At 44.2% G+C, this 22674-nt stretch overlaps 1 protein-coding gene across 7 annotated transcripts in view; it reads left to right on the top strand.

Moving 5' to 3' along the window:
* LOC125459814 (hypoxanthine-guanine phosphoribosyltransferase-like) overlaps nucleotides 1-22674 on the top strand; it is a 72891-nt gene that overhangs the window by 45094 nt on the left and 5123 nt on the right. For 3 of the 7 annotated variants that reach the window (XM_048546705.2, XM_048546710.1, XM_048546708.2), the window contains 3 exons: nucleotides 5887-6013; nucleotides 9673-9761; nucleotides 12228-12536. In XM_048546705.2, coding sequence (XP_048402662.1) covers nucleotides 5887-6013; nucleotides 9673-9761; nucleotides 12228-12314 — 303 coding nt within the window. In that variant the 3' untranslated portion in view covers nucleotides 12315-12536. Of the gene's footprint in view, nucleotides 1-1060; nucleotides 2603-5886; nucleotides 6014-9672; nucleotides 9762-12227; nucleotides 12537-22674 lie in introns of those variants that run through there. The other 4 variants (XR_007249110.2, XM_048546713.2, XM_048546712.1 and 1 more) reach the window with 3 other exon arrangements.

Below are 22674 nucleotides of genomic sequence, written 5' to 3'. Positions count from 1 at the left end.
TGCAGTATCTATTATCTCTCATACTAAACTAGTCCCACCGCCTGCTCCTGGCTCGTATCCTTCCGAACCTTTCCTATTCATGTACTTATCCAAACATTTTCTTTAAATATAATTGTGGTTTGGTCGCTTTGGAGTACTGTGTGCAGTTCTGGTCTCCCTGCTGTAGGAAGGATGTTGAGTAACTTGAATGGGTTCAGAAAAAAGATTTAGAAAGAAGTTGCTGGGGCTGGAGATTTTGAGCTATTGGGAGAGGCTGAAGAGGTTGGGCTATTTTCCGTTGGAGGCTGAGGGGTGACCTGATAGAAGTTTATAAAATCATGAGGGGCATGGATAGAGTGAACAGCCAAGGTCTTTTCCTCAGGGTGGGGGAACCCCAAAACTAGAAGGCATTGGTTTAAGGTGAGAGGGGAAAGATTTAAAAGGGATCTAACAGACAACTTTTTCCACACAAAGGGTGGTGTGTGTATGGAATGAGCTGCCAGAAGCCAGAAAAGGCATCTGGATGGGTATGTGAATAGGAAGGGTTTAAAGGGATATGAGCCAAATGCTGGCAGATTGGACTAGATTAACTTAGGATATCTGGTATGCATGGACAAGTTGGACCAAAGGATCTGTTTCTATGTTGTACAGCTCCATGGCTCTACTCGCATCTATCACTTCCTCAGGAAGTTCATTCAACATGTGAACCACCCTCTCTGCAAAAGAAAAAATCCCCTTGGTCTTTTGGAAATCTCTCTCCTCTCCTTTAAAAAGGTGCCCCTCCCCCCTCTTGAAATCCCCTATCCTTTGGAAAAGACAACTCCCATTAACTCTATCTGTACCCCTCACTATTTTGTAAACTAGTCACTTTGCTGTTTGTGGCAATTTGTCATGTGCCAAATTTGTTACAAAAGTGACCAAACTTCTAAAGTCTTTCTTACTACAGCTAGTTGTTCACCAGTCAGGAAAACATTAAAATAGTCAAAAGTATGGGAGAATAAAAACTAAAAGATTAATGTTGACCTGTTAAATTGGCAAAACTTTACCTGTATCACCTTGAACCTTTTCTTTTCTTTCAAAGCATATTTGTGTGATCAGTGAAAAAGGAAGACAAAAGTACAAAGTATGAAGACACAAAGGACATGTTTGCAATAACGTGAATATTTCTGACAAGGAATAAATCACTGTAGATCTCGAAACATCCCTACCCTCTTGATCAATCGATTTGATATCGGCAATGGGAATGTGTGCAAAATGGTTCCATCTGAAAATGTACATATGTCAGATTATTTACTATTTTTGTATTGCGTCTGATGGAAATGGGTCAAATTTTTATATTTGAAATGTGCTGTAAAGTTATGACTTACCCTCGTGGAATCATTTGAGAGCAAAAAGAAATATTTTTATATTCAGATGTTTTGTTTATGTGCGCACAAATGAGCGTGAAGCGGCATTGTGATCAAATCTGCAGCATGTACTGTGCTCTGTGTTTCACACGAGGCAGTGGTGAGCAGTTGGAGTCAATGGCCCAATCTCAATACTGGGCAGCAGTGCTCATGAGTAGGCGTTGTCAGATTGGGCAGATGAACTCCACTTGCCAAGCCTACCTCAACAAGATTGAAGTAGTGTAGGTGAGATTGGGAGTGTACTGACCCAGGGCCAGTCGCTTTAAATGGCTTGGGTGGTCTGCAAATCAGCAGTTGAAAACAACCAAAGGCCTGGGGGTTTAAAAACTGGTAGCCTGAAATGTATTCCTAGCAAACCCAACTCCTATCGGGCTTCAATGGGACAGAGAACCAGACCAGATAGAAATTGACTGAGCCATGACAAAGCTGTTTTCATCTATTGATGCAGGCTAGTTTTGGAGTGTCCTGTCTCTGTTGAGCCCATCTTGCAAACCAGACAATCCCAAACTCATTTACAAGTAATAAGGCGGCCATTCTGCTGCCTCCCTCAGGGCCACGTCCCCCTGCAAAGGGGCACATCCCAACCACACTGCTATGCAGTGCTGTGGCTTAGTGACATTTCTAATAACCACGTCAAAGGGAGCCCTGAGAGTGGAAAGGCAAACAGGATATAAGGCTGCACAGCCTTCCAAATAAAAAGCAGGGGTGGAACTTCAGCAGCTTTCAGCTCTTTTATCCCATCACCTGACAGAAAATAGGAACCCATCTGTACCAATTTTCTTCTGCAAAGTGACAGCAAGAAAGTGGGGGGGGGGGTCGAAACCCCCTTCTGATAGAATGAGGTGGAATTCCTGTTTTTGCCGATCTCCCTTTAGTGGGCTTTTCCCTGCTTCATGTGGCTTGGTCATTATGGCCATCACCTGCTGAGCATGTAGATCTGTATTGGCATGCTCTGTGTACTGTGTTTGCTGGACTGGCATCCCACCAAAGTTTTAACACAAGGGGATGTGCTGCTTGCATCTTTGTATTGTAAACATTGCATGTAAGAGCACAAGCTAGAGATCCCAGAACTCACTGCATGGTGTGGAATATACTTCAGTGCATTTGCCATTTCAATGTCAGCCTACACTACTTTGCTATTGATTTATCTTTGTTTTATTTATATTTGTGAATGTAGGATATGGATGTATTAGCAATAAACCAGACTTGGCAAGATACCTTACTGGCTAAAAGTGTTTTCTACAATGACCTATGTTGCTTTGCACGTGTGTTTTTTATTTATACATGGGATGTGGGTATCACTGGCAATGTCAGCATTTAACTTCCCTAAACGGCAGTAGTGAAACAGACTGGTGTTTATGACAGGGTGTGAGGCTGGATGAACACAGCAGGCCAAGCAGCATCTCAGGAGCACAAAAGCTGACGTTTCGGGCCTAGACCCTTCATCAGAAATTAGTGTATTTTCAATCCTTTAACTTTCCTAGGTAATGGTTATGCTTGAGTGAATCCGAAGACTCTGCCTTCAACAGATGCCACTCCCACAGACTCAGTTGTGTCAGGCATTCTGCATGATCCCAATGGGCAATAGCAGCCTAAACTGCTCCACTGACTCTCTGGCCATTGGAATATCCAGGGCAATACTGTTGATCTTAGCAAACAGGTATGAATAACATTACTATCAAGCAACAAACTACATCTTATTGAAGGCAAGGCTCTTAAGACCACAGTTGGAATCCTAAAGTCAAATATGACATCAATGTTCCAGCTGAAGGTTTTACAAATGATTTTCTGCCCTCCTGCTGAGGTCTATCAATATTGAAGACTGAGATGTTTGTGGCATCTGATACTGTTGTTTCCAAGTACTTGATGGGACTGCAGAACCGACCCAGATGCGCTGTAGAAATATTTTGCTCTGGTCGTAGCATACCACTCAATATCACAGCAGTGGCACTCGAGTGCTACACTTATACCACTCCAGCTCCAAAGCAGTTCACCCCGCCCCCCCCCTTCCCAGGAACCCTGCAGCCCAATGGTATCAATGTGGTCTTCACACGCTTCAAAATCTCCCCTCTTCCTACTGCATCCCAAAACCAGCACAGTTTGTCCCCAGTTCTGTAACCTGTCCTCCCACCTCAAGCCTCACACTCACCTCCTACCTACCAGCCTCATCCTGCTCCCTTGACCTGTCCATCCTCCCTGGACTGACCTATCGTCTCCACACCTCCACTCACCTTTACTGGCTCCATCACCGCCTCTTTGACCTGTCTGTCTCCTCTCCATCTATCTTCTCTATTCATCTTCTACCCACATTCCCCCCCCATTTATTTCAGAACCCCCTTCCCCTTCTCTTCCCCCCCCCCCCCCCCATTTCTGCAGAAGGGCCTAGGTCCAAAATGGCAGCCTTCCTGCTCCTCTGATGCTGCTTGGCCTGCTGTGTTCATCCAGCTCTATACCTTGTCATCCCCCTTCCCAGCAGTTGCACCAGCTCCAATGTAGGGCCATTACCCTGGGAGTTACACCGGCTCCAGCCTCTGCACTTCCTGCGCTCGCCGCCCGGTGGCGGAGGGGAGCGGGTCCTATTTCAGGGGACGTCATTTCAATGCGTCGCGAAACTCGCCTTGATGACATAGAGGTGCGACACTAACTCTTCCAGCTCCATGGAGTCAGCGCCTCGGCTGCGGGCGGCGGTGAGTGGGTTACCCCGACACCCCGGAGCACCGGGACCTCACCTCACCTTCCTTCCCCGCGGGTAAAGGGGCTGGGTCCGCATCGGAAGAGAGGGGAATGGGAGTGATCAGAGGAGAGAGGGGCTTGGAGCGGAGCGACCTGAGGAAGGAATGGTGGGGGGGGCTGCGCGAGGGTGATGTGGGGGAGGGGGGGTGGGGGGGCGAGACGTGGGGGTGGGGAGAGGGGGGGGCGAGACGTGGGGGTGGGGAGAGGGGGGGGGCGAGACGTGGGGGAGGGGGGGGGCGAGACGAGACGTGGGGGAGGGGGGGGGCGAGACGAGACGTGGGGGAGGGGGGGCGAGGCGAGACGTGGGGGAGGGGGGGCGAGGCGAGACGTGGGGGAGGGGGGGGGAGACGTGGGGAGCTGCGCGAGGGGCACTTGGTGGGGGTGGGGGGAGCTTTGTGGTGCGAGGGCGACCGGGGAGGTGGTGGGGTGTAGGGCCTGGAAGGGGGCTCTATCCGTCATGTTGCTCCCACTTGTTAAAGTCCAGAGTTCGTGGCAGGTGTCTTCACTAGGATGGGGAATTTCAAGGCAGGGTGCATATTTTTAAGATGAAAGGAGAGAGATTTAACAAAGCCTGTAGATAATTAAAGGAAATGTTAGGATGGATAAGAAAAGCTTTCTTCTGGTCAGAAAATGTGAAACAAAGAGAAGTTATTTTAGAGTTATGAGTTAAAATGTTCAGGGATGATCATCAGGAAGGATTGCAACATCTAATAATGGGTTGTGCGGAATAGCAGACCATGTGATAGCAGGAACTTCAACACACCACCTTGCTTCCGAGCCAACATCTCTCTCGAGCTTGCTGTAGTGCTCCAGCAAAGCGCACCACAAGTTGGAAGAACAGCACTGCATTTTCTGCGTGAGGCCTCTCCAGTCTTCTGGACTCAATATCAAGTTCAACAATTTCAGAGCTTGACGCACCTCCTCCCATGCCCTTAGCCCCAACTCCCCCTCAACCAGAGATAACAAGGTGTAGAGCTGGATCAACACAGCAGGCCAAGCAGCATCAGAGGAGCAGGAAGGCTGACGTTTCAGGCCTAGACCCTGCTTCAGAAATTCTTCAAAAAAGCTCTACACCTTGTTACCTCAGTTTCTCCTGCATCTGCAGTTCCTACAATCTCTCCCTCTCAACCAGGCCTTGTTATCACATGAACTCTTATACCTACAATTCATTGCTAGCCACTAATAGTCCATATTATTGTCCCAAGCTGATCATTGTCCATTCCTTTCTCTGTCTTAACTGTTCTCTCTCTCTGGGCTGTATCTCTACCTGTCACTTACTCTTTACCTCTAGCCCCACCTTATCATCTGCACAAAAACTAACATTTTCTTAGCTATCGTAAGTTCCGAGGAAAGGTCACTTCACCCGAAACGTTAGCTCTAATTTCTGTCCGCAGATGCTGCCAGATCTGCTGAGCTTTTCCAGCATTTTTTTTTTCCAGATTTCCGGTATTTGTATTCTTTCGTTTTATTCTTATTTTCTTCAGTCAAAAAAATTGTGCAATTCTGGAATTCTCTCCCCAAGAATTTTGGAAGCTGCCATGAACAGGAAGTGAAATTGGTCAATGTGGGCATTCAGAATGACAGCTAAGATGAGAAAATGTAATGGTGATGCTGATCCTTCTCTCACTAGCTAAATAGTGAAACAGACTCAAAAAGCTGAATCTCTTGTTCCTAATGTTTCTAGATCATCCTTTTACTGATGGGTGCGTGGTCCATGAGTGCTCTAGAATCTCTGTACAAAATGTAACTGCTGTTTCTTTGCTGTTAGACACGGGCGCTCTCCCACATGCTAAAAAGAAGTTTGTCAGCACAGACCAATGGCGAGGCCCGGATTACAGACATTTTAAAAAGCAAATTTCCACGTGCTTCGGCGATTAAAGTTGTGGATATATCAGGCAAGTGCAGCAAACTTGCACAGCGTTTGCTATCTTTCTGGGAGTGAATAGATAATTGGGAAAATGGGCTAGCAATGCTTTTTACCAAAGTGAGATTTGGGGATAAAAACAGTCTAAGCTCAAAAGAATAGGAGGGAATCTGGGTGGGCGGGTGGCTGGTGGGAATCTTAGCACAGGGTTTGGGGTGTCTCTGTGTGAACGGTTTTAGTTTTGCCCTGAATATGACCTCTTGAAGTGCTGGTGCTATTGCTTTTAACACCAATCGTCGATAAGGCAGCAGACTGCGATGAGATTTTGATCTGCAGTCTCTGTGCGATCGCTGCACTAGTCTCTACCCAAAAAGCAGTTAGGAGGCCATGTTTGGGTTGCAATTCTGAATTGACCCCAGCCACCGTGGAAAGCTGCAGAAATTTTCCAGGGAACTTGCTTCCAATCCAGGGTTGACTGGATTAGAAATTACAAGGGCACAGGGGAGGGGTCTCGGGCCGGATAACAGAGGCCTTAAGTGATACAGTGCAGAGCCTTCTCTTCAGTTAGAAGCCTAACAGAGCTGCATTCAAACTTTGAGCAGATGAGCCAGAACAGACAGGAAGAGTGTAGCTGCTGTTTCATTGCTTTGGGGCAGGGTTGGTATGTGAAAGAACAGTTGAGGGTGTGGGTTTCGGGAGGAGTTGCATCTGAGGCGCTGTCTAACAGTGATAAACGTGAGCACAGACTACGCTCGGGTGTGCAGGGAAATGATTGACTCTAGAATGTATTTTGCCTTTTTTTCATACTGTAATTCACTGAGTAACCTCTATAATGAAAATCTGAAAAGATGGTTAAAGGATGGATCGAAATGACAATTGAAAACAGCCTGCGCGACAAGACAGTCATTGCAAAATCTAACCATTGCTCTTCCTATTCTCCCTGTGTACTGATTTGACTGATTCTCTGAGCCAGGATTCTTTCTCACTGCTATTCCTATGTCACCCTTCCTTATTAGGGCTGTTGCACCTCCTTTTCCATGTTGACCTGACTTTTTTTTTACAAAATGTAAAATGTAACCAGATTCAGCTTTACGTTATACAGTTTGAAATTTACTCCCAGTGTCATTCCTGCCTCGGCATCAGCAGCATGTCAAGTATATATACTTGTAACGTCCTTACCAATAGTAAGCATTAACAGCTGTTTGAGGATCAAAAGGAGTTAACTGACTTTGTAACCAAACTATGAGCATTCAGCATTAGAAAGGTACCTGGATGAATCCCGACCAGGGTGGTGGTCACAGTTCACAGACCTGGACTCTTAGGATGTCCTTGAAGTCTTGTAGCAACCCTCCACCTCCAAATACATTCTGTTGAATAAAATCCATACAGTATGGAAATGGGCCATTTGGCCCAAATAGTGTTCTCAGACTCTGAAGAGTGACCCATTCCCCATATCCTATATTTCCCATGGCTGACTCACTTGGCCTACACATCCCTGGACACTGCAGGGCAATTTCCCATGGCTAATCCACCCACGTTGCACATTTTTGGACAATGGGATGAAACCAGAGCACTGGAGGAAACGCCCACGCGCACAGGGAGAATGTGTAACCTCTGCACAGATGGTCACCCGACGATGGAATCGAACCCGGGTCTCTGGCACAGAGGCAGCGGTGCTAACTGCTGAGCCACTGTGTGACCATTGTTTGTTTATTTTTGATCCCACCCAGAACCTGCATTTCTCATAGCTAATCCACCTAGCCTGTACATCCCTAGACACTACAGGCAATTTAGCGTGGCCAGTCCACCCACCCTGCTCATCTTTGGACTGTGGGAGAAACCAGAGCACCCAGAGGAAATCCAGGCAGACATGGGAGAATGTGCAAACTCCTCCCAGGCAGTTGCCTAAGTGTGGAATCAAACCCAGGTCCCTGACACTGTAAGGCAGCAGTACTAACTACTGAGCCACTGTATAAAAATATACACACACCCAAGCTCCCTTATAGCGCAATGTGTTCAATAGATTTGCTTGAGGGGTGCTGGTTTAAAGTTAAATGCTGGCCTTCCATGTATTTTCTCCATTGTCGCTGCAGGACCTTAGACATCCACCTAATCAGACAGAATTAACATTATATCTGAGTAACATTGAAATGAAACATTTTGCTGAAAAGGTTGATTGCAGTCTTCCAGCAATCCTTAATTTCCGTATTTGGCATTTCAGAAAATGTCTGAATTTTAAGCATTTGCTTCGAATTTGCCTGCGGTAAGATTGTAATATTGCATTTCAAATTTGTGCAGTGGGCTATTCCAAGTAAAATTTCTCGTCTGCTGTGGCTACACAGCAAAGACACTTTTCTTTTCTTCAACTGTAAGTGAATGACAATCTCTTTCCAGCAATTAACATTACACAATTCTACAGAAAGGTATGTTTCTACCTTTGGAAACAATTTCCTCCTCGAGTATCAGCAATGTGTCATTGTGGTCATGAGGTAACAAGAGAGAATAGAATTAGTTCTTCACTCACTTTTCTGATGTGTACAGAGTGGGTCCGTTCCTCAAAATATGCTTTTACCAAGTTAAACATGCTGCACCACTCCACGTATTTGGAGGTACTCAACAGTATTCGTTTTCTGTTGTACAGTTGAGAAATGATGCTCCCACAGCAGGCATGTTCCAAGGAATGACATATTCCCTGTACACAAGTTCAATGTTCCCATTCAGTTAACAACACTACAATTTTTACATCCTGACATACGCAATACCATCAGTTTCAAAATTATCGGTGACATTTGATCCATTCCTGATGAAGAAGTTGGACCTCAGATTATTTACAGGTCGGAGCGGTTCACCTGTAACATTATAGTTTGAGATTTGACAGGACTGTTCTTGAATTAAAAACTGATAAAGGCCTTCAGGTGCCATTTGAGAATTTGTAGCCCCCCCCCCCGCCCCACCAATCCCTGTGTATTTTTCCCCTTTTAAATCATGGCATCCAGCCAGGTTGCAATCCCAATACAGTTGTAAATGGCTGTTGTTGGTAGCACAGTGTTCTGTCTCATCTGTGATGTGATGTTTGTCTTTTTAACTTTGCTTCTTGTTTTTCTGACCCATGGCTATGCTGTGTATAGCTGTAGTGCCACTTGTTTTTCTTCAGGTCTGTAACTAAGAATTGTACCTAGGTACTCTGCACCTAATATGGCCCTTTAGAGGCGGCTTATAAACTATTCACTGTACTCACCTGAGTGCACGTGACAATAAAGCTAATTCAATTCAGTGTTAAATGTTCAATCCTTGACACAAGCCCAGAAATTTATTGCACTGCAGCAACTTGTCACGGTTACTTTTAGCAGTTTCTTAAGAACCCCCTGACCTCTACCATCTGCACGAACCAGGGTAATAGGTACACCTTCCTGACTTGTCACAAAGTCAGAATCTCAGCGCTGTGATTGTTCTTTGGAGCTGAGCGCAATGAGTGATGGACAACAGTTGCAGAAGTTGCCAGTGGCTTTTATTTTCAAAGAGTACAGGTTTGTGTATGTGTAGGATTGAAGATGCCCACTGTCACAGTTATTTATGTAACTCCAGTTATACTCAGTGATGAGGCCTAGCCTAAAACTGTTTTTTGTTCTCTTTATTAAGGCCCTTGTGGTGACCTGTGAGCCACTAAATATGACACTTTCTCTCCCATAGGAGGTTGTGGGGCCATGTATGAAGTGCATGTGGAATCAGTGGAGTTTAAAGGAAAACGCATTGTCCAACAACACCAGATGATTAATCAGGTATTGGCAGCTTTGCCCTATCCTGTGAAATGGGGCAGAGACAAGAGCAGTCTAGCTTAGCACAAAACCACATTAGTTTCCTATTTAACCTAAATTCGGTGGCAAACTGCACTCTCCTCACAAGACATGAAAATTTCCAAATGCATGTAAAACCATTTTAATCAAATCTTGCTTTGGCCTCATTTCTACACAGTGCAGAGTACCACAGTGGTGCTGCTAACTGATTTTATTGCTCGCATCCGAGTCGCAAAAGGTTTTTTTCTCTTCTCCCCCCGCCTCCCCCTACTCTTGTCTGTCTCTCTTCCTTGCCACATCAGCCCACTTGCTCCCATCCCCCACACCGTTGTGTTTACTAGAGGCATCCCACCTTTGCATGACGGGTAAAGATCAGCTCATCTAAAGGTGTTCCATTGTAGACTCGGTGAAGCATTCTGGTAGACAAACAATATAAACTAGCAGAGCAATCTTAAGGGAATGCAGGAGCAGAGGGGCCTAGATGTATATATGTGCAGGTCACTGAAAGTAGCAGGACTGGTGGAGAGAACCATTAATAGAGCACACAGTATCCTGGGCTTTATTCTTCGAGGCATAGAGCACAAGACCAAAGAGGTTATACTGAACTTATATAACACTTATTAGACCTCAGCTAATATGTACACTCCTGGACACCATGTTATGGGAAGGATATGTACTCATGGGTGAAAGATTTGAAAGAATGTTTCCAAGGTTGAAAAAATTCATTTGTGGATAAATTGGAGATATTGGGACTGTTCTCCTTAAAGGGGAAGAAGGCTGAGAAGAGATTTGCTAGTTTCAGAATTGCTGAGGGCTCTGGATAGAGGAGATAGGGAGGAACTGTTTTTGCTTGTAAAATGTCAAGACTAAGACTAAAAGTGATTTGCCAACATAGCAAATGAGCCATGAGGTAATGTTGTTTTCACACAACTGTTTTGGGTCTAGGGTTTACTGACAGTGGAAGTATGGAGGCCCAGTAAACTGAGGGCTCAGGAGGGAATTGGACAATATCTATAGATAGAATGTGCAAGGATCTAGGGAGAATTCAGGAGAATGGCGAGAAGTCCTTATGGCCTCCTGTCACTTTGTACCAGTTCCGTGGTTCTGAGAAATGGCTGAAGGATCTGTGAAGTTGTGACAATGTCGCAATTACTGATCTAGTCAATGTTCCATGATGCACGATGTCGCTAAAAACTTGAGGTTTTTTTTTAGTAAGTGATGCCAGTGAGCAACAAATTTCCGCTTAATCAAGAACTCCTGTTTGAATCCCACTCCAGACGCTTAATAGCACACAATCCAGGCTGATCCTCCAGTATACTTCTGAGGATGTGCTGCATTGTCCAACACAGTCTTTCAGATGAGAGGTTATATTAATGCCCTGTCTAATTTATTAAGTAGGTGTTAGAAATCCCATGACATTGTTTTGAGGAAGAGATGCGGAGTTAACCCCAGTCTCCTACCTAATATTTATCCTTCCATCAGTTGAGTTCTAACCATTGCTCTTCCTATTCTCCCTGTGTACTGATTTGACTGATTCTCTGAGCCAGGATTCTTTCTCACTGCTATTCCTATGTCACTCTTCCTTATTAGGGCTGTTGCACCTCCTTTTCCATGTTGACCTGACTTTTTTTTTACAAAATTATCTGTTTGTCCATCCAAGCACGTTACAGACGTGTACATTGTGGAGTCTTTGTTCTGCACAGACTACAATGAAAACCTGACTCCATTCTGCTGCTTTCAGGGGATTTGAATTGCAGGCAGTACAGGGTCTTCTCTTTAGTGATCTCATCTGACACTGTTCTGTATGTTACTCATGTCACATTGGGGGAGGCAAAGGCCACTTTGACATTGAGGTTGGACACTCATTACTGCAAAGCTTTGGACAGTAATGTTTTGTGCCTGGATTGGAGAATCCCATCCATTCTGTTCCCTCTGTTAAATTAGGGAATGGATGAAAAGGATGTCCTACTTTAGATAAAACCCAGTTTTGTTCCCTGACACTGTTACCTTTACAGTGTCGACTGTGCCCCAGTTAATAGCATGCTTGCTTGTGAGTCAGAAAGCTATCAGTCCAGTTTCAAGACTTGAGCGTATCCTCTGAGTTGGCCCTCCCAGCACAGAAAGTGAGATCTACACTGTCAGAGATGCTGGGATATTAAGCAGAAGGCCCATCAGCTCCTGTTAGTGCCTCAGGATCTTGCGTCCAACTATTTTGAAGACAACTCTCTGAGGCATCTTGGATGATAACTATCTCCCAGCACCATAAAAAAGATTATCCGGTCATCTTCATGTTGCAGTTTGTGTGTCCGCATTATGTCCATATTCACTAATGTGTTTACTTATGTGACTCCATGTCAAATGTTTTTTGTTGGCTGTGAAATGTTTCGGGGCACCTCAAGGCTGTGAAAGGTAACTGTAAGCTCCCCTTTTCTCACTTTCACTTAAATATAGGCATTAAAAGATGAAATCCAAGCCATGCACGGCCTGAGGATATTTACTACAGTTACAAAAGAATGTGATGGAGAGGATTCTCGGTAAAATGAAGCAGACAACAGCCAAACAAGCACTCAGATTATGCACCAAACGCACAACACATAAGGAGGAAACCTCGTGCTGGGAAATCTCCCGAGCTGCTGAATATCCCAAGAATACCTCAACCCATCGAATTTTCCTGCCCTCAATCTTGAATGCTGTTAAAGAGACCCTCAGGATTTTGATACTGAATAATTCCAGATGTATTAAAGCAGCCTTTTAAAAGTATTGTAAGAGAATGAAGTCTTTGTAGCGAACGGTGAATGGCCTGACCTTTGTGCTGACTATGAAAGATTTCAAGTTGAGTGCGAGGAAGTGTTAGCAATACCCAGCAGTTGAGTTTGTTTTTGAGAAGGGAAAACACCAGGTGAGGTAATCTTTTATAGAGCTGGCTGAAACAAAGTGGACGCAGCTCATTTGGAAAAGACATGAACAAAGCTGATGATCAGTGTCACAGAACCGAATATTCCACAAACCAGGCTGGTAAGCCCATTAAAAGGAGCCAGTGCTTCTGACTCCTTGGCTTGTTCTGCTTTGTCATCTTCCACACTGTGCTCCCCACCCCCCCTCCCCAAATAAAACGACTGCCTGGCTTCAACTAATGACCTCGCAGCTAACTCCAGTTTCTCCCCTTTCTGGGTTTAAGTCCCACCACAGCAGATGGTGGAATTTTGAATTTGATGAAAATCTAGAATTGGGAGTCTAATGATCGTGAAATATTGGAATACGCCATCTGGTTCACTAATGCCCTTTTGGAGAAGGTCATGGCTGTCCTTTATCTGGTCTAGCCTACATGTGACTGTAGACTCAGGGCAATGTGGTGGATTCTTAACTGCCCTCTGGGCAGTTAGGGATGAGCAATAAATGCTGGCCTAGCCAGTGACAACCTCATCCTGTGAACAAGTGAAAAAGAAACTTTTGGACCTGCTGGTAGCAATTGCTCTGCTGTTGCAATGGTTGACTCCTCTTTCAGTGGATTGCGTTGGTGCTGTATTGGACTCTGACCAATTTACCTTTGTAGGTTGCATGTGTGCAGCTGTTCTGATGTTGAGCACGTGGTGATTGCAATCAGCACGGTGATCATGATATTGGTTTCCAGTTTCTTAATTCATCTGTGGGATGTGGGTGTCGCCGGCTGGCCAGCATTTCATGCCCATCCCTAGTTGCCCTTGAGAAGGTGATGATGAGCTGCCTTCTTGAACTGCTGCATTCCTCCTGCTGTGGGTTGACCTGCAATGTTATTAGGGAGGGAATTCCAGGATTTTGGCCCAGTGACAGTGAAGGAACAGCAATATATTTCAGTGTCAGGATGGCGAGTGACTTGGAAAGGAACTTGGAGATAGTGGTGTTCCCATTTATCTGCTGCCCTTGTCCTTCTGGATGGAAGTGGTCGTGGGTTTGGAAGGTGCTGACTGAGAATCTTTGAATTTCTGCAGTGCATCTTGTAGATAGTACACACCGCTGCTACTGAGCGTTGGCGGTGGAGGAACTGAATGCTTGTTGATGTAATGCCAATCAAGCGGCTGCTTTATCCTGGATGGTGTTAAGCTTCTTGACTGTTGTTGGGGCTGCACTCATCCAGGAAGTTGTTGTTGTTTCCGAGCCTCGGAGGCCTACACAACCAGTAAGAGGGTTACAGGGAACGCTGGCTGTGATCCTGAGGCATGCCTGCTGTCTTCACTACTTCCACCAGGAAGGTGGCATTGCGGGGAAATGTACCTTGTTCTGGTGCTCGCCATCCCTCAAACCCTAGCAGAGAGTCAGCAGCTGATCGCCTGCCTTCCTGTCGGGTGGGAAAGCCTCTTAGACTGTCATCATGAGCTGGTTCTGCAGCCTCAGTTACTGTTGAAGAGATGCTGGCATATCTGTACTGTCTTTGCCCTAAGTGTGCAGAGACACAGGTTTGTGGTTAGGGGCCATGGGTTCAAATCCCAACATGCCAGCAAACAAATTGAAAGTTGGCCTTTCTATTGGTAACCATGTAACTATCAGAGTTGAGGAAAAACTTCTTTACCCAGAGAGTGGTGGATATATGGAATGCTCTGCCCCAGAAGGCAGTGAAGGCCAACTCTCTGGATACTTTCAAGAAAAGGTGGATAGAGCTCTTAAAGATGGTGGAATCAAGTGTTATGGGGATAAAACAAGAACAGGATACTGATTGTGGATGATCAGCCATGATCACAATGAATGGTGGTGCTGGCTTGAAGGGCCGAATGGCCTACTCCAACACCTATTGTTTATTATCATCACCTGTAAAACCTGATTCACTTCACTAATGTTCTGGAGGGCAGGGGAGGGGAGCCTAGAACACTTGCCCGGTCTGGCCTACGTTTTGCTCCAGACCATGTGAGGTGGTGGGCTTTTAACTGTCTCCTGAAATGGCTTAGCAAGCTACTCAGTTCAAGGGCAGTTAGGGGTGGGTATCAAATTCTGACCTTAGCATCGATACCATGAAATAAATATGAATATGAAAGAAGCGTAGCTACCTCACAGAGTCGGTAGCATTCAGAGTCTGCTGGAGATGGTAAAAATTAGAAACTGTGTTAACTTCTGAGTTGTTCAGACCTGGGTCAGTTTTCGAGATGGCTGCAGAAATCTTTAATTTGGTGCAAACATTAATGATAATCTGCTAAATGCCACTGCTATCAGTGCATGGCTCCCGTTTCGGTTTAAGATAGGAATTAGTACACATGACAAATGATTCCTGATACCAGGGTGATTTTAAAGTCAATGGTATTGCAACATAGGAAAAGCATTCTGCTTTGAAAGCTGGTGGTAAATGCATCAGCTAGTCTGCAACAGCCAAATCTCTCAGAGCAGGGAGCTGATGGCCTATTCATCTGTTTCTAAATTGAAGAAATTCGGACCAGATCAAAGGGTCTCACTGCTAAAACATGAACACTATGATTCAACTGTATGTGAACAGACGCATTTGCATATTGTTGAAGTTTTTGGCCTTAGAGTTGTAGAAATGTACAGCATAGGAATGGGCCCTTCAGCCCGTTGCAACCATGCTGGTCAAAAAGAACCACCCACCTAATCTAATCTCCCTTTCCAGCACTTGGCCTATAGCCATTTATGCCTTGGCCTTCCCAGACTTGTTAAAGGAATGAGGGTGCAAATAAATTTGTCATTCTGAGGTGGTCATTTTTAAGAAAGCAGCAGTTTGTTTTCCTCCCCCAGTTTTTGCAGTACACCTTGCAGTAAGGTAAATCAGCTAATGCTTCTACAATCAGAGGGAACTCCTAGTTATTGCAGGTAAGATTGTAAATCACCTCTGTACACCAAGCGCAACAGCTAGATGTTCACTGCAGAAGGAGGATAGCTGTCCTGTCACTTCAGATATTTCAGAGAAGTCCTGCTTTTCGATTAAAACTGAATCCTGTAAACTAGAAACACAACAGAAATTACTGGAAAACCTCAGCAGGTCTGGCAGTATCTGTGGAGAAAAATCATTGAACGTTAACTCTGATTTCTCTCCACAAGACCTGCTGTGCTTTTCCAGCAATTTCTGTTTTTGTTCCTGCTTTTAGATGTTGAGTTTTGACTGACATGTGTTTCCTGCTCTGGCTGGAGGTGGAATAAATGCAGCCAAATAACAACAGTGACCAGGACACCTTAGTTCAGAGAGTATCAAGGGCTTGCAATAAAACGACAGAGCTGGAGTGGGCAATTCAGCCTGTCGAACTTGCTCTGCCATTTAATATGTTAGTGGCTGATCTTGTCTCAGCCTTAAACTCCACTTTCCCTTCTGCTCCCCATGTTCCTTTAACCTGTTAATAATTAAAAATGTCTCCATGCCCCTCAAATCTCCCAATGTCTACCACACTCTGGTTTCATGAATTCCACAGGTTCATGATCCTTTGGAACTAACTCCTCTGTTTTGAATCTGCCATCCCTTTTGCCTAAAATTATGACCTCTCATTCTGGGTTGGCCCAGAAGGGGAAACATCTGCTCTCCATCTAATTTTTCAGTTCCTACTGGCATCTTGTGTACCTCAGTTAGATTTCTTTTATTTCTGGCAAGTGTAGGCCTAACTGCTCAGTCATTCAACATTTATCTTCATGAGATACAAGTTTCACATCTCATCGATGGAATAGCATCTCCCAGCCCAAGGTCTTGAGGCTTTGCAATGTCGGGCTAAAGTTCAATAAATGAAAAGTCGCATGCTTGATTTTCATGCCAAAGAAAACTTTATCAGTTAGCAGGGTACGGACCTCACCCTCGAGGTTCAAACCTGTGTATGTGTTTTCCATTCGTATCTTTGTGTGGTGGTGTTACCAGTGTTGGCTAGTGCAGGAGTTTTTAATTATTCACAGAATGAGTGTTTCACAGCCTGGGCCTGTGTTTATTGCCCAGAGGGCTGTTAAGAGTCAACCACATTGCTGTGGATCTACAGTCATATGCAGACCAGACCAGGTAAAGATGGTTGTTTCCTTCCCTAAAAGACGACAGTGAACTATATGGTTTTCCTGACAAGCGACCATGATTTCATGATCATTATTAGCCTCTTAGTTCAAGATGCTTTGTTGAATTCAAATTCCATCATCTACTGTGGTGGGGTTTGTATCTACGTCACCAGAACATTATCTGGCTCACTGAGGTAATAGACTTGTGATATTACCACACAGCCATCACCTCAGAGATGGGCAGAAATTTATCTTCTTAGCATATGTCTTCCAAAGGGACGGCACAGTGGCTGAGTGGTTAGCACTGCTGCCTCACTGCACCACGGACTCGGGTTCAGTTCCACCCTCGGGCGACTGCGTGGGTTTCCTCCCACAAATCCAAAGATGTCCAGGCTAGGTGGAAAGGCCTTGCTAAATTGCCTGTAGTGTGGTAGGGATGCGTAGGTAGGTGGGAAAGAGGGGAATGGGTCTGGTCGAGATGCTCTGAGGGCCGGTGTGAACTTGTTGGGCTGAAGGGCCTGTTTCCACTCTGCAGCGAGGGATTCTATGAGAATCTTATTTAAATTTAGCCTTAAATTTAGCAAAGAAATACCTAGTGCAGTGCTGGTACTCAGACTCCAGAGGCCGCTATTGCTAAACAGCTGAACAAGATTTGCATATCCAGATCATGTTTCTGTATAATCTCCACCTTTATACAGGAAAGTTTGTAAATCAACAACAAGCCTATTTCGGTTGAAGAGTCAAGGACCATCTATCACTTGCAACAACACTACACATTAAACCATTGCTACGACAAAGCTGTTTTTGTAGTTGCAACCCAGTGTGTGGTGATAGACAGATTCTGCAATGAGTTGCACGCTCTATTGATGACATTAAATCTAACATTGATTAATGGAATGAACAATACTTTACTGGCTTTTAACAGTCAAGATTAGTTTGGGATACTCTCAGTAAATTGAGTGAAGGTTGGAAGTCCACAACTTGAGGATAATTGCCCATAATTTAGAACAGCAGAAGACTAACTTGATATGGGAGGAGAAGCTTCACACTTTTCTCTTCCCTGCTCGGTTTTGAGGGGATCGCATGATAACTAGATTCAGACATTAGTATGGCTGATTCGTTCAGATACCGATCTGAGCTGCAGCATTCACTGTTATTAGTTGAATGTGCACCAGGAAACCAGACTGTCAAAATTAAGTTTGTACAGTATTGAGGCTAATAATATAATCAGGTTCATTTACGTGTGCCATGATGATGTAGTTGGGCCATAGATGAGTTCATTTACCAGGTGATGTCATTCCATCCTGCTCTGTTTGGATGCTGGCATATGTCACAAGTCCATATTAAATTGTAATGGTATATTTGATGCTCCATTATCCTGTTACAAGACCACATCCTTCTCCCTACCCCCACCACACTCCATTTCCATAATTTTAACAGGTTTGACTTCCTCGGTTGTAAGAGGTCAACTGATCACTCATCTTACTGTGGGATCTTGCTGTGTGTTGATCGTCTGCTTTTTATGATAACATCACTTCAGAATAGTTCATGGACTGTTCTGAAGCCATGACACAGCACCAAATAAACACAGGCTGTCTAGTTCAGCTCTGCTTTGTTGCTAATGAATGCATGGAAATGTAAGTTGTACACATTATATAAATATATTGTTTATACAGAAATCAGTGAAGAGTGACAAAACAGTTATGGAAAATAAAGAATGATTTATTCAATTCCCTATTCCTAGTGATTACTCAGGATTTTCCCCAATGTTTTCCCTTAGGTTCTGAACTTGAACCAATCCTAACCGTGTGGATTGTTCATTCATCAGCAGCCATTAAGGTAATAAATTCTCCGAAGGTTATAGAAGTAGTATAATTAGGCACTAAGCCACATATGGCAATGTTGGGGCAGATAACCAAAAGCTCATTTGAAAGAAGGCTTTCAATGTATTAATGGTAGAGGGAGATGCTTAAAAAGGGATTTCTAGAGCTTAGGCTAATGCAGCTGAAGGCATGTCTGCTGAGAGTGGAGCAGTTACAATTGGAAGTACATGAGCAAAATCAGATGAGAGCAAGAATGGAGGTTACAGAGATCTGGCAGGGTAGGGATAGGGATGTCAAAATATTTGTAAACAATGAACATTTCAACATCAGAGTATTCCTTGACCATGGGCCACTATAGGTCAGCAAGCTTAGGTGACTGGGATGTGGCATGAGTAAGGATGCAGGAAGCACGTTTTGGGGTGACTTCCATTTTAGGGAGGATGGAATATGGAATACCAATGTGTATCAATGACTTGGGTGAAGAGACTGAATGTACAACTTCTCAAGTTTCAGGTGACCCCCAAAGATGCATAGGAAGGTCACTTGTGAAGAGATCACAAGGGATCTGCAAAACTAATTGTGTAAAAACATTAACACATGGCAGATAATGTAGGAAGACGTTTTAGCAGAAATAGTGAAAATGTGTTCTGTCCAGGCGCATGAATCATAAAATGTTAGTATGCAGATTCAGCACGTGATTAGGAAGCAGTTGAAATGTTGTTTATTGCAAGGGGTACAGATTTGTATTACACTGGTGAGACCAGACATATTATTTACTGTTTTCATCTCCTAATTTGTAAAAGGGCAAACCTGCATTATAAGCAGTTCAGAGAAAGTTCACTCAACTCATTCCTGAGATGAGGGGATTCTGATAAAGGTTGGACAGATTTGGAGTTTAGATCAATGAGAGAGGATCTTACTGAGGCATAAAAGATCCTTAGAGGTTTTTTTAGTGTATGCTGGAAGGATATTTCCTCTAGCAGAGGAGGCAAGAGTTAGAGTACACAGTTTATAAATAAGGGTTCCCCTTTTAAGATGGAAATTAGAATTTTTTTTCTGGGAGTAAGTGGAGTCGATGGAATTCTTTTCCCCGGAGACTATGGAGGTAGGGTCCTTTGATATTTTAAAGGCAGAGTTCAATAGATTCTTAGTTAACATGAGTGTTAAAGAGGTAGGCAGTAAAATGAGGTGGAGGTCATAATCAGATCTTGAGGCACTGAAATGGTATTGTTTTGCTCTTAATTCTTATTTTTAAATCAGCCGGGAGTGAGTCGAATGCTAAGAGGTGGAAATTGGCACTGAGACTGTTGGTGTTGGTGAAGCTACCTTGAGGTATAATATGACAGCAGCGGGTGGTCGGGCTTGGGACTCACCAGGGGAAATGTGGTAAAAACAGAAGCTTGAGTTTGGGTTAACAGTGTGGAGCTGGATGAACACAGCAGGCCAAGCAGCATCTCAGGAGCACAAAAGCTGTTGTTTCAGGCCTAGACTTGAAAGTCTGTAACCTATAAGACATGGTACAAAGAGTTCAAAGTCCAGTTTTTGGTTGAATAACTCTCTTTTAATCTGGCACAGGCGCAGTGGGCCAAATAGCCTCTTTCTGTGCCTTGATTTCCTTTGAATCTGTGATATTGAGAAGTTCTAGTCCCCAGGTTCCTTTTCCTTACAACCAGTCTTACTGGGGACTGTCCAGCAGAGGGGGCTCATACTATGATTCAGCTCCAACTGTTCCACCAACTCCTTAAAACAATCCTTTGGCGTCAGCTGTCACACCAAAATGAGAATGTAGTGTTAAAACTGGAATTATGATAATTTTAATGACATTTCTGAATGTAGGTTTCAGGCTTAGCAAGTGGGTCAGCCTCTGAATTTAGAAAGCTGAGTTGCCTGACACTGGAGTACCAAGAGACCTAGGTTATCAGTGAGACACTGCGGTATTGTCAGAGGTACTGTACATCCTGTGAATAAGGTATTAAACCGAGGCCCTGTCTCTTCTCTTGAGGTCCTCAACTCGTAAATCTTGTTTATTGTAGAATAGAGTTAGGTGGGACTCAGAGCCAGGTAGACCCATGCTTTTATTTGTTTCACACCTCCAACATCTGTGGTATTTTGCCATTATGTGCATTTTTGTCCTGCTTCATTACAGCTTCAGGATCAAAGTTAGGTCAGAGGAGGCAATTGAGTCAAACGCTGACACCTTTACAGTCCCCACTCTCAGAAATAAATCCTAAAACTTCAGGATACTTGATCAAAAGGTAGAATGTTGAGTTAGAAATAGAGAAACTTTAATACGGGTGTCTAAAGGTCGAGTGAAGGGTTTTTTTTGGGAGACCATTTTGAACACAGAGTCCGAACTGAGTCAGTGAAGGGGGAAATAAAATTCTTTAACTGAAGATCACAGTGAATGACTGGCCTCCACTGAAGAAGTTGAAGGGCAAGAAAAGAACACAAGAAATAGAACTCGAAGGGGATCATTCAGCCCATCAAGCCTGCTGTACTCCTAAATTCAATCATGACTGACCTTGGGCTTCAACTCCGCTTCCCCTGCTCACTCCCCAAATCCTTTGATTCCCTGAAAGACCAAAATCCTGCCCCTCTCTCAACCTTAAACGTACTCAACAATGGAGCATCCACTATTCTCCAGAGCAGAGATTCCAATGATTCATAGTCCTTCGATTTGAATGTAATTTCTGCTCATCTCAGCTCTAATCAATTGGTCCCTTGTGCTTTAGGATCCCTGGCTAAATGGGTAGATGATCTCAGTGTCTTCCCTGTCGAGCTCCTTCACAGTGTCTCAATGAGATAGTTCTGGTTTCCAGTGGTGAGGAAAGGAAGAGTGGAAGATGTACATTGTGATCTGGCTCAAGCTGGTTGCTCACATTAAATGCTGTGAGCACTCTGCCCAGTGCTGGTTTCCAGTTTACAGAGACAATGAAGATGCATGATAATTAAAAGATTCCTAAGAAAACACTGCAGTGGTTTAAGAAGACTGTACATCACCATCTTCTCCAGAGCCATTGGAGAAGGCAATAACTACCATCCAAGCCAATTGATCCCATGAATGAATACAATGTCTACTAAAACCAAAAGGATAAAACTATCAGGAGGAACTGAATCTTAACAAGTTAGTGTTCCTAGGCCTGAAATCTGGACAGAGAACAAGTGTGTTTGGCATTCTGTTTTTCAGATACTATTATCCACAAACATCCACTCTCTCTGCCATCGATGCTCAGTAGCAGCAGTATGGGCTATCTGTAAGGTGCACTGTAGAAATTCATCAGAGACTTAGACAGCATTTTCCAAACATGTTGTTTCTTCCACCTGGAAGGACAAGGTCAGCAGACTACATGGATACATCACCAGGTGCAAGTTCCCCTCCGCACCGCTCATGATCCTGACTTGAAAATATATTCACCATTCCTTCAGTGTTGCTGGGTCAAAATTTTGGAATTCCCTCCCTAATGACATTATGGGTCTACCACAACATGTGGACTGCAGCAATTCAAGAAGGCAGCTCACCACCACCTTCTCAAGGGCAACTATGGATGACTAATAAGTGCTAGTCCAGCTGGTGATGTCCTTGTCCCATTAGTGAATAGCAAAAAACTATTCTAATGTAGAGAAATGCAGTAACCAAAGTTAGCACAGAACAATTCCAGAAGCAGAATTTGATCAATGGCGGTCTGTTTTATTATCTAATGTTGGCCAAGTGTTGTTCGCTGAATTGTTGACAGGTTTGTGCTATTCTTTGCATGGAGCCATTATGTATCTTACATCTACCTGAGAGAGCAGGCAACACTTTGGTTCAAAGCCTCAACGTTAAAGATTGCACATTGGCCAGTACAGAACGCCCTCAGTCAGCCTAGATTTTGCACTGAAAACACTGGGCCGGTATGAGGCTTGGAATCCGAACTACCTTGAATTTTTCAGAGGCAAAAGAACATCTGCTACACAAAGGCTGAAATCCATTCCAGTACCATTTTTCAGGCCAGACATTAAGCAGAGGCACTTAGTGACAGTGAAACAGTGGAAGTGGCCCGAGCTCTAAGCTAGGGTCTCAGATTCAAGTCTCACCTGTACTGGTGGTGTGTCATGATATCTCTAAATAGGTTGACTAGAAAATATTTGCAAGT

The sequence above is a fragment of the Stegostoma tigrinum genome, chromosome 16 (assembly GCF_030684315.1).
Source record: "Stegostoma tigrinum isolate sSteTig4 chromosome 16, sSteTig4.hap1, whole genome shotgun sequence".
Lineage (NCBI taxonomy): Eukaryota > Metazoa > Chordata > Chondrichthyes > Orectolobiformes > Stegostomatidae > Stegostoma > Stegostoma tigrinum.
The sequence above is the reverse complement of the archived record's forward strand: the minus strand, read 5'-3'. Positions and strand labels throughout refer to the sequence as shown.